At 42.2% G+C, this 12,252-nt stretch overlaps 1 protein-coding gene across 2 annotated transcripts in view; it reads left to right on the top strand.

Moving 5' to 3' along the window:
- The window catches only part of KHDRBS2 (KH RNA binding domain containing, signal transduction associated 2), a 309,633-nt gene that overhangs the window by 63,855 nt on the left and 233,526 nt on the right, over positions 1-12,252 (top strand). For both annotated transcript variants that reach the window (XM_035110689.2, XM_035110690.2), the window contains exon 2: positions 11,347-11,474. In XM_035110689.2, the coding sequence (XP_034966580.1) occupies positions 11,347-11,474 (128 nt within the window). The remainder of the gene's footprint in view (positions 1-11,346; positions 11,475-12,252) is intronic.

The following is a 12,252-nucleotide window of genomic DNA, read 5'->3' as shown; positions in this document are numbered from 1 at the left end:
ATGTTTATCCTGTTTGTGTACTGAGTTCAGAGTGGAATGCAGAAGCTCCCATTGGTTTTTACAAACTCCTGGCTCTGGGGGTGTGATTAATCCAATGTGTAGATTGCTTTTCAGCTGGTGTGAACTCTAGAGCAGGCATCCCCAAACTGTGACCCTCCAGATGTTTTGGCCTACAACTCCCATGATCCCTAGCTAAGAGGACCAGTGGTCAAGGACGATGGGAATTGTAGTCCAAAACATCTGGAGGGCCGAAGTTTGGGGATGCCTGCTCTAGAGGGTTTTTTTAATCCTCATTTACCCAACAAACATTTTTTTCCTGCTGAGTATTGTGCCTATAACTGGAAGTTCTTTTTGGTATGTGACACTTGGCACTGTGGAAAATGGTAACATATATGCCCTACTTCCCCCAAGGAAAAGTGCTTTCAAGATTTATGTCTTTGTATAATGTGCTATGAAATTGTTAGACTAACCCTAATGGCCAATTTTATGTGCTGCTCATATTACCATAATCTGAAGGGCAATTAGCTGACTGTCATTATTAGAGGTCTGTGCCAACTGCAAAATTCCTTGGGACCTAAGGGGGAGTCTCATGTTCTGGAATCTTTTGATTGGCTCCAAACACATTATTGATTGTCATATTTTCTGTTGCTTACTGGAAGTGGAAATATAAATAAACCACAGCATCAAGCATTCATTTGCACTATAATGCTAGATATCTTAAATCATGGCATATGGGCACTGTCAGGAAGGAGGGTGCCAATTGGGTGGAAAAAAATGATCTACACTTCCCATGTAGCCAGAATATTAACACACCCTTCTAAGCAGTATTGTACATGGTTTATCCTCTATGTATTCCAAAATATCTGTGTATTCTGTGCTCAGGTATCTCTACTGCAGCACGGGTGGTGCTGTGGTCTAAAGCACTGACCCTCTTGGGCTTGCTGATCCAAAGGTTGCTGATCCAAAGGTTGGCAGTTCGAATCCGCTCGACGGTGGTGAGCCTCCGCTGCTGCATCCCAGCTTTTGCCAACCTAGCATTTCGAAAGCACACCAATGCAAATAAATAGGTACCGCTGCAGTGGGAAGCTCCCCACCCCCAAACAGCAACAAAAAACCACCCATTGCTGAAAATGCTTCACACAGTATACAAGACCTCTCCTTGCTGTGAAAACCTGTTCTTTTTAAGTTTGATGTCTGGTAGATGGAAGGGGTAAACTACAAATTCTTCTGTTTTAAATTTTAATTGGAGCTGGAGAAGGAGCCTTTCAATGCTTACCTCTTATTTGGAGCAACCATTACAAACCTTGGCTGGACTACACTGTTATTTTAAAAAATGCTAAGGGGAAAAAGTATATAACTCTTGATGCAATTTTCCATTGACTGCTGTACAGCAACCCCTGGTGTCACATTTTTATAATGCATTTATAATGTTGTAACTCACTGGTATAATTAGTCCCTTGTGAACTGGGCCTGAACCTGGTTAGTTTAAGTGTGTGCCATGGGCCTCTCAGCTCCGCCAGATTCTAGCATGGTCTGGTGGCCAGATGGAGCAGGAAGAGGAGCAGATTGGGGGTTGAATGGCTGGCACCAAGGGATGGAGAATGAAGGTCCTCCCCTTGTGGTTCTAGATGTGACTCAGAGCTGCTGGCCTCCCCCCTGCAGAGCACAGAGCCTCCTCAGAGAGCATGGGCAACTTCAAAAAGACATAGGGAAGGGCTTAGCAGGAGGAGATGGCAATGGATATGGAGGCAGAGGGACAGGACACAATCTTGTTGCCAAAACCTAGGTGCTATATTCATAGGTGAGATCATTTGCATCTGCCCAGATAGAGCGCAGATCAACAGACTTACAGGGCAAGAGAGTCCCATGAGTGAGGTTTGCCTGCTTCATCTTTAAAAGCTTAGTGGGAGGGGCATACCAGCTGCTGGGACACCTTTATCGCTCCTATTTGGTTATGAACTTCTTTCTTACCTTGCTTATGGAATCTGGAACTTGTGATCTCTTCCTTGCCTACACGTGACAGTCATTGTCTCATTGTGTTTTGGTTTCGGAACTTGACAATATGAGGCACTTGCACTTCCTTTCTGCATTACAGTGGTACCTCGGTTTAAGTACATAATTGGTTCTGGAAGTCTGTACTTAACCTGAAATGTACTTAACCTTGATGTGAACTTTCCCATTGAAAGTAATGGAAAGTGGGTTAATCCATTCCAGACGGGTCTGTGGAGTACTTACACTGAAAGTACTCAAACCGAAGCGTACTTAAACTGAGGTATGACTGTATGTCCAAAGCTAGGCACAGTTATTCACTCTTTCTAGGAACCCATGGGGAACTGTTGTTATTGTTGTGTGGATGGGTGGATGCTAGATTGAAGCCTCTTGTGTGATGAGGCTGACCGAAATCCCCCCAAATAACTCACAACAGACACGTATTTTAGGTTTGGGTTTTTGGCATTGTTTTGGCCACAACTTTATTTAAATACATTTTATTTGAGTGTTGGCTTAGGCTTTTGGTTAAACCATCCGTCACCCTCATTGGGACAGGACCAATTTCCATCTGCCCCGCTTGGGACAGGACCAATTCCATCTGACCACTTGGGCCAGGACCATCACCATCTGTCCACTAGGGACAGGACCAGCTCCGACTTCCTCATGCAAATAGGGAAGTCAAGTAAACACCCCATGGGAAAGGAGGTAGCTGTGCCCAGGCATCCCCCCCCCCTCTTGACCAGGAATGTTCCCCAAGGCTCAAACTCTGTAATGGCCCCCCAGCCCTGCCTATGGCGGGGATGTAAGGACTAGAGTCGAGAGCCCCAGGATTCCTTTAACGGAATACTTCTATGTGGAGCTACGTTAGGAAGAGGGTAGGCATGTAGATGCCACACCCCTCCTCCAACCAATTAATTAACCAAAAGCCTAACCGCCAACCTAACAAGTTGTGACATTTTGCTGAACAGTAGGCAAAAACCAAATGGCAAGAGCCAGTCACCCAAATGGCAAAATTCCTACTGGGCCCCTTCAACAGGCAACGCCATGACAGGCATAGCAATGTCAGGCTAACACCTTTTTAAACATGCGGCGGGTGGGAGGGGATTCAAAACTCCAGCCAGAGTGGCCAAAAACGAAAGACACTGAGGTTAAATAGGGGCTCACCTGCCAATCAACTGGACATTGTTACCACGCCCACCAGGCTTCCAGCCTGCCTCAGCCCAGCCCTTCCCCAGACCTTGAGGACTTCTTCCAGCCCATCCGCAACCCGCATTATCTCTTATAAGATAATACACTTTAACACCATACTGTAGTTCCTTTAGCTGTTTGGGGAGTGGGGGACCATGATTGTTTTCTATGCAGTTACGCTCTGAAACGCCTAATTCTGCATATGTATCACTTTGGGTATAGCTTTATAGGCTGATTATATAAGAACCAGGCCACAGAATTCTCAGGTGAAAGGAAAATCAATCTTATGATGGAGGTGCAGGATTCTTAAAAGCCATGTCGCTGACATCATTAATACTTACAATCAAATAATTACAAAAAACAAAAAAACAAAACAGCTGCCCAGAGAGAAACTAAGCAAACACTAACATTACTCTTCTTCAGGGGAAGCAAATGCTGACAGCTTTGGAAGGTGTATATTCCATTTTATGGTAGGTTGGAGAGGCTGACGAGAAGAACATTTGTTATTTGATGAGTTTTGACATGCTTCAGAATGTAGCAAAAGGGTGTTTCTGCTGGGGGGTGCCTTTTTTAAAATGGAAATACTATATTCACGATGTGAGTTTTGTAACAGATGTCAAGTATAGTGAAGTGAAGTATAATTTACTTCCTTTTATTGGCATGGCAGAGGTTTTTTGGGGGGGTGGGATGGGGGACTAAGACACACACACATTCTTTACTGAGTTTCTTTTTGCCAGAATAGTGTAGAATTATGCAAATCTGTGCTTGGGAAACTACTGAAAGGTGTGATGATGCTTGATCAGTACATGGGCAGCAGGGGTTTGGGGAGGAGGTTGTTCTGCTAGAAGCTTACTTGCTCCAATATAGCCCCCCTCCTCCCGCCTATGCTGCTTTGATGCCCAATTGCTGCTACTTTCTGTGTACGCTTCTTCACAGCCAGAAATTTCGTTTTCAAGGCAAGCCCTCCTGGGGCTCATGTTGATGCATTCAGTGACCAGCTCCACATGGTGATTAGGCTTGTCATCTCTCTCTCCTTGGTCTGAAGTTTCATGGTATCAGCCTCCTTTTCGGAGTCTCCAGAGGAAGGAATAAAATCTCAGAATGAGGAATCAGAATAGAATGGGCAGGCTGCTTTATTCTTGGCTTGATTTCTGTTATTTACTTCTGCCTCCATATCTATTGAACTCCACCCCTGGCCTTCCAGCAGGCATCTTTTTCTCCTACCTTGTGACACTAAGTGCCATCTTTGTCCTACTAAGCTTTCTATACTAGCCCTTGTGAACTGCCAGGCACCACCTTAACTCTTTGGCCTGGTGGAAATGAGAAAATAGAAGCCTAAGCTGATAGAGTGAACTGTGGCACTGCGGGCTGCAAAGGGCATGTGTGTATGTGTGTCACCTTTTGTATGCTCCTACATAGAAAGTTCAGTATTAACCAAAAGCTAGCACAGTAGAGCGCATTATCTTATAAGAGATAATGCGGGTTGCGCATGGGATGCGATGTCTATACTTCAAATGCAAATTAAGGAAAGAATTCTCAGATTGAGAGGTGTCCCAGAGCTACCGGAGGGCAGTCTATGGAGTACAATTGTGTAAAAGAACTGGCAGTTTGGCTAGAATTGAAGGAAGAAGAGATAGAGGAAAGTATAGAGAACTTGTACAGAGTAAACTCCAAAAAAGCTAAGGAAAATAACTGGCCAGGCGATTGTTTGATAACCTTTACAACAACCAAAATAAAAAGTAGGATTCTCCAAACTATAAGAAGGAAAAAAATGAAAATAGAAGGAAAACAAATTATCCGCTGTGGGCATCTCCAGAAGAAGCCACAGCAGTTAAAAAATTAAATATGAAAAGAGATTGGGTAATATATAGATCTATTATAGAAGGGACAAAAGAAGAATTAAGATTGAAAAAAAACTGAAGAAATTAAAGAAAAGATTGGTTCCAATATTTCCAGATAAGACAAAGATTTTTGACAGACAAAAAAATAGGAATAGCCGAGGAAACATCAAGATTTGAAAAAGCAGTGGTTCAAAGTAAAGGGAAATATATTTCACAATTGTACGACATACTGTTAGAGTGGGAGTTGAAAGAAGAACAAACAAAAGCAACGATGGTGAAATGGGCCCAAGATCTGGGGTATAAAATCATGATAGACCAATGGGAGAAGCTCTGGCAGGTAGACATCAAGTTCACGGCCTATTACAACTTAAAGGAGAACGTTCTAAAAATGATGTATAGATGGCATATAACTCCTGAAAAGATATCTAAAATGTATAAGAATAGGTCCCCCACATGCTGGAGATGCAAAAAGGAGAACGGTTCGTACATGTATATGTGGTGGACCTGCAAAGAGGTCAGTGAACTGTGGAACAGCATATATGAGGAATTAAAGAAAATGTTGAAGTGTAACTTAAAAAAAAACCTGAGCTATTTCTGTTGAGTCTATTACCAAAGGAAATAGGGAAAACTAAGAGAGACACTGCTTATGTATGGAACAGTGGCAGGAAGAATTATAATTGCAAGGAATTGGAAAAACAAAAGTGTACCCACAATAACAGAATGGAGAATACTAATGGTAGAATACATGCAGCTAGCAAAGATGACAGGCAAAATGAGAGGGCAGATGAAACAAAATGTCTACAGGGAATGGAAAGTATTTGAAGAATATCTAAAAAATAATGTAATAAGAACTCCACTGGCAAAACTAGACTGAGCTTGGTAAATTATTAATTGATACTACAAATATGACAGAGAATATGAATAGAATAAGGAAAAGGGTAACTTAGATAAAAAAAACTGTGCACAATTACTCAATTACAGAAAAAGATGCAGCAAGTATAATTGGAGGTCAACGGAAAGTGAAAATAGTGTAAATAGTAGAAACTGAAATGAAATGTATGTGTTTGTATTTGTATTAGTGTTTGTACCTGTGTGCTTTGTGTTTGTATTTGTGTATTTATGTTTGTTCTTTTTTTAAAAAAAAAATTTCGTTTTAATCAATAAAGACATTTTTTAAAAAAAAATATATAAAAAAAGAGATAATGCAGGTTGCGGAAGGGCTGGAAGAAGTCCTCAAGGTTTGGGGAGGGCTGAGCTGAGGCAGGCTTGAAGCCTGGGGGGGGGGCGTGGTAACAAATAATGTCCATTTTGATTGGCAGGAGGGCCCCTATTTAATCTCAGCGTCTTTCGTTTTGAATCTCCCTCCCACCCACCACGTGTTAAAAACCGTGCTATGCCTGTCATGGGGTCACCTGTTGAAGGGGCCCAGTAGGAATTTTGCCATCTGGCTGATTGGCTCTTGCCATTTGGTTTTTGCCTACTGCTTAGCAACTCGTCACAACTTGTTAGGTTGGCAGTTAGGCTTTTGGTTAATTAATTTGGTTGGAGGAGGAGTGTGGCATCTACATGCCTACCCTCTTCCTAACGATGCTCCACATAGAAGTATTCCGTTAAAGGAATCCTGGGGCTCTCGGCTCTAGTCCTTACATCCCTGCCATAGGCGGGGCTGAGGGGGCCATTACAGAGTTTGAGACTTGGGGAACATTCATGGTTGAGCGGGGGGGGGGAGGCCTGGGCACAGCTACCTCCTCTCCCATGGGTGTTTACTTGACTTCCCTATTCACATGGGGAAGTCGGAGCTGGTCCTGTCCCTAGTGGACAGATGGTGATGGTCCTGACCCAAGTGGTCAGATGGAATTGGTCCTGTCCCAAGCGGGGCAGATGGAAATTGGTCCTGTCCCAAAGAGGGGGACAGATGGTTTAACCAAAAGCCTAAGCCAACACTCATATAATAAATGTATTTAAATAAAGTTGTAGCCAAAACAATGCCCAAAACCCAAACCTAAAATATTGTGTCTGTTTTGAGTTATTAGGGGGGATTTCGGTCAGCCTCGTCTCACAACTTTGTTTGTTTGTTAATTCAGTGAAGGTTGTTATAGGAGGGAACGTTCTAAAAAATCCCCACCTCTAGCTCGAAAGCGATAGAAAATACTTTTTGTAGAACCAAAGAGAGGGTCAGTGATAAATTCCTGTATTATTCTGCCGCCACCCCCTCCTACAGGAGCAGTCCAGGCCTTCGGATATAATAAACCTTAGACTTTGCAATCTAACTGGCCTGACTGCAATCCAATGGCCTGACTTGGTGTAAGGCAGGTTTCTATGGACCTACATCATTCTGCCCGATCAGGGTTTTGTTTTTCCCCCAGCTGGAACTCAGTTCCGGCACCTCTCAAGTGGGCACCGTTGTCATTATAAGAGAACAACGGAAGTGTTCGTGGTGAGTTCCAGCACCTCTTTTTCTAGAAAAATAGCACTGTGCCCGATCATAGATGCTCCAGCCGCAGGACACTGGATTTTAGGATGAAGCGGTGAGGCCTGTTTCATCCATGCATAGAAATTACACCCAAGCAAATCTGTAATTGTTCTGATGTGATTTTGTAAGCCTATCAAAGTGAGCTGTATAGCTGTTACTCTAAAGTAAGCTCCATTGCGTTTGACCGGTGGTACTTCCCATGAAGGAAGTATGCATAGGATTGCTGCAGATGTGCCTGTCTGTTACACAGAGTAGTACCCTTCTCAGAATGTGTGTTCTGATGTTCAGCCTAAACACTTAGGGCTGAGGTATTGTTTGGGTTTTTTGTTAAGTGTGTAAGTGTGTTGCTGTTGTTGTTTTTTGTATATTTATTCTAGAGTTTGCAGTTATTCATGTGGAAATTTTCCAGTTCAGTTTTGTATTTTTTAAAATGTTTGATTTATTATATATGTCTACTTTTGTTATGTTTTAGTTATGTATTTTTTCATGTTGTATGGAGCCTTGAGCATGGTTTGAACTGTGGGAAGGCAGCATACAAATAAAAATATGTGCGCATGTATGCAGTGCTTTTTTCGGGGGCGGGGGGCGGGACGCAGGGGTATCCTAAACATTTTGTGAATCTTTCTACTTTTGTCCATTTACTGTATTCATTTTTCCCAATTTAAACTATAAAATGGTGATTTTCTTGAGTCAAAATGAGAGTACCCCTAAACATTTTTATAAAGAAAAAAAGCACTGCATGTACTGTATGTATACGATGCTCTTTGCCACGCCTTTGCTTTCGTCAATTAGTGTTTCTAGAGTCACTATGGAACAAGCAAGAAATGCATTATTCTGGGCTACCAAAGGGGGCGATAGAGCATTGTAAAGAAGGTGCTGGAAGGCTGAACTAAAGTTGTTACAAAGAGAAAATGGTGGTTCTGTGTTTCTGACAGGCCAGATATAAATAAATAAATAACCTCAGGCGACACACACACTTTCTTTGTGTGTTTCTCCCTGCTGCATAATCTTTATATTTGTAAGTAAAACAGATGATATTACAAGAACAGGACAAGTTACCAATACAGAGCAAAATGCAAATGCGCCCTGGGATTTCTGACGAACAGGGAGAATGAATCTCTCTCATTCATGTGTGTGTGCGCGCACACACACACACACACACAAGTGTGAGCACTATTTTAGGTTATCCACATTTTATCTTCTTTAAAGCAGCTCTTCAACTTTTCCAGAAAGTCCCTGCTGTGCACACATTCCTGGCTCAGCAGGGCCAGGCTCATTAACAGGTTTCTGTTTGCAGAGAAGTGTCATTACTAGGGGCTCAAGCAGCAAGTTCAGCAACAACACAATGGTTGAAGAGGAGAAAAGGAAAAAGCCACAACACCCTCACTTGGTAGAGGAGGCAAATCCTACTCTTAAGACAGGCAACTTATAAAGCTGCTATAAGGCCAAACAAATATGCTCAAGGGAGTCACAAACCCTTAACTGAGAGTAATTATTATTTGTTTGCTTCAACAGTTCCTTAATTATATTTTGGATTTCTAGTTCAATATTTCATATGAAATAACAAGAAATAGGGTAATAGAACACCTTGTTTTTGTATAATTGTGGTATTTTTGTAGGACGCTTCAGTGCTTTTTTTCTGGAGCGGGGTGCATACCCCTAAACATTTTGTGATTCCAGGTTTGGCCTCATTGAGGGGCAGTATTTCAATATGAGTAGGAAAATGAGAGTACCCCTAAACTTTTTTAAAAAAGAAAAAGAAAAAAAGCACTGGGAAGCTTTAAGCTGATCAAAGGACTAGCCCAGAGGTTAGCAGCTCACTGAGACGCCCGCTTGGCAAGTCCACCGCATGCTGCGCTAAACCGGCGCAGCGCGGTGTGGGGACTTGCCAAGTGGTGCTGGAAATCTGCTTCCAGGCATGCGCAGAAGCGATATCCAGCCCATGGATGATCATCCGTGGGAATGATCCGGCCCACGGCCGGAAAACCTTGCCGACCCATGGACTAGCCTTATTCAGTGTTAGTGCTGAGGCCTGAAAAAGCCAACGCTATAATAAAGGAGAATGTCATTGTTAATTGGCAGCATGGCTTTCCTTCAGATGAGGAAATCCCTGTGGTTTTCCAGAGCTTACTTCCTCTTATTAATGGGTCTCACATGCAAAATAAAAACTTCAACTGCATATTTCTTTCACTCATAAATAAACAATTCTTGTTTTCCTAAGAGTGTGCCCCTATTTTACAATATTGATCCAGTGTCAGAAACACTAGATGAGAGGAACGCAGGTCTGCAAAGATGTCAGTCCGAAAGTGCAAATCAGTGCTGGATTGCACCAAGACACAATGGCTTCCACCTGGCTTAGGGGAGCCCATTCTCCACATCATGTATGATGGGATTGAAAACGCCGTTGTTCCTCATGATGCCCCCTACAAAGGCATCGGATATTAACAGCAGTGAGCAGCTCTCATCATGGGTGAACCACACTCCCTTCTTTTTTTTTTGCAAAAGAAACATCTGCCAGGCAGTACTCAACACACACTTTACTTATTTAACTTACGATACCCCCTCATAAAATCACTTCTATGAGTGTTGTACAAAAAGAAGAGAGAGATACAATAAAATATTTAGGGATGATTGGCAGACAGGAGCTCAAAGCACAGCTCCTAGCAAGAGCTGAGGCAAGACAATGAAGGAATGACATTTTAATGAAGGGTAGAGATAGTTGAGGAATTTATCCTTGTAAGTTTTGATACAAGCTGGGCGGACCATGCTAACATCTGTCATTCAGAATTTAGCCTGCAATCCTAACCCCACCCAGTTACCATGGAAACTCAATAGGACTTACTTCTGAGTAGACATGGTTAGGCTTGCACTGTTAGTTATCCACGCTTTCTGAATGTTTCAAGGTTTGAAGGAAATTGGGATTGTTCAAGATACTTTGCTTGCAACTTTTTTGTTTGCAACTTTTTTGCTTGCAACTTTTTTTTAGAACTGGAGCTTTCTTCTAACCAATTCCTTGTTGAAATTCTACAACAAACTTGAGGAGGGAAAAGAGGCAGCTCATTAGAGACTCTAGAAGTTAAAATGGGAACATTGTGGTTTGGGGATTATTTTAGTGAAGTACCTGGGTCTGTTTGTGGTCACCCTTCAAGAGCATACAAGAACAGGGTGGTGCAACATTGGGCTCCTGTGATTTGCTGGCGGTATAAAACTTTCGGATTGGTCTTGAGCCTGGCCTTCTTCTCTTGCCGAATTGCAGTAGTTTCTGTATGCTTCACTCTAGCTCTCAACTTCCATAGCGGAACCTAGCTAATGCTGAGTGTCCTGCTGAAGGCTAACATAAAGTCTCCCTATGATTGCACCACAGGTTCCATTGAAATGTCAGCTGCAGCTTAAGTTGTATAGTATGTTGGGTGGTATTCAACCAAATAGTTGTGCTAGTACAATGATATTTGCCACTAGCACAATAGGATTTACCCCTCCTACCATCCATGTGTGCCACATGCCATGTCCAAATGTTCTCCAGAGGGTTGGTGGGGACCCCCAGAATAGATTTATGGGCAGCATGGTAGGGGAGATGGGGAAAATATTCATTCTGGCATGGACAGAATTTTCTCCTTTAGCACTACTTTTAATACAACTTATTCTTTTGCCTGGGTCTATGTGGTTACTCATATACATAGCTGCCAAGTTTTCCCTTTTCTCACGAGGAAGCCTATTCAGCATAAGGGAAAATCCCTTTTAAAAAAGGGATAACTTGGCAGCTATGCTCATATAACTTCCAAATAAGATAATAATCCTACATCAAAGAATAACAGCCATCTAATTATAGATTCTTTTTTTGTTCACCCTTCCTAGAAATTGAAAAGTTCCAGAGTTCTGATGAGAAAAAGGAGGATGAAGAGAAAAAATACCTTGATGTCATCAGCAACAAAAATATAAAGCTGTCAGAAAGAGTATTGATTCCTGTCAAACAGTATCCAAAGGTATTGTAATACCTATATAATATAAGACAGACTGTGCTATTTTGGTAGAGGATTGTGGTTATGGTTATAATTAAATGCTGTGCTCAAAGTGCTAACTCAGGGCAGTATGAAAGGAGAATTAAAATGTATTTATGCCTCTTTATTGTTTCTAATAAGTGTTGGATCAATATTTCAGATTGGATTTTGAGGGAATACACATTGAGTTCAGACCAACTCCATTAAATTCAATAGGAGTTTTGACTTTGACTACAACTCAGGGTGGATTGTACCCCTTTACTGTCCTCCCACCCCCACCTCTGTTTCTTGACTACCTTTACTCAGCATGTAAGGGGTTGATGGTGCTGGCATTGGTCCAGCCAAAAGGTTATGGCATGGCTAGGAGGAGGGGCTGCAGGCTGTGGCACTAAGGCCCACATGGAAGTGGCCCAAGTTTTACTGGTGGGTCCTGGTTCACTGTTTGAAAAGCACTGGTTGAAAGGGAAATAAGAATCTTACTAGACACTCCTCTGAAAAATCCTCTCATATGATAATTTGGTTTCTTCCCACTTACTTGCCTTGAAGTAAAGAAAAAATTACATCTCAAAGGAATCCAGTATTATTTTGAGCAAATTTGGAAGGTGCCACTTCTGCAAACCAAAATTCCTCAACACAGATCTGCATAACAAAGATCCAGGTAGCAGGTAGTAATGGAATACACACACACACACACACACACACACACACACACATAATATAAAGTAAATGAATGCTGCTTTCCCCTGTGCGGCCTTGTATTTTA

The sequence above is a fragment of the Zootoca vivipara genome, chromosome 3, assembly GCF_963506605.1.
Source record: "Zootoca vivipara chromosome 3, rZooViv1.1, whole genome shotgun sequence".
Taxonomy (NCBI): Eukaryota; Metazoa; Chordata; class Lepidosauria; order Squamata; family Lacertidae; genus Zootoca; species Zootoca vivipara.
The sequence above is the reverse complement of the archived record's forward strand: the minus strand, read 5'-3'. Positions and strand labels throughout refer to the sequence as shown.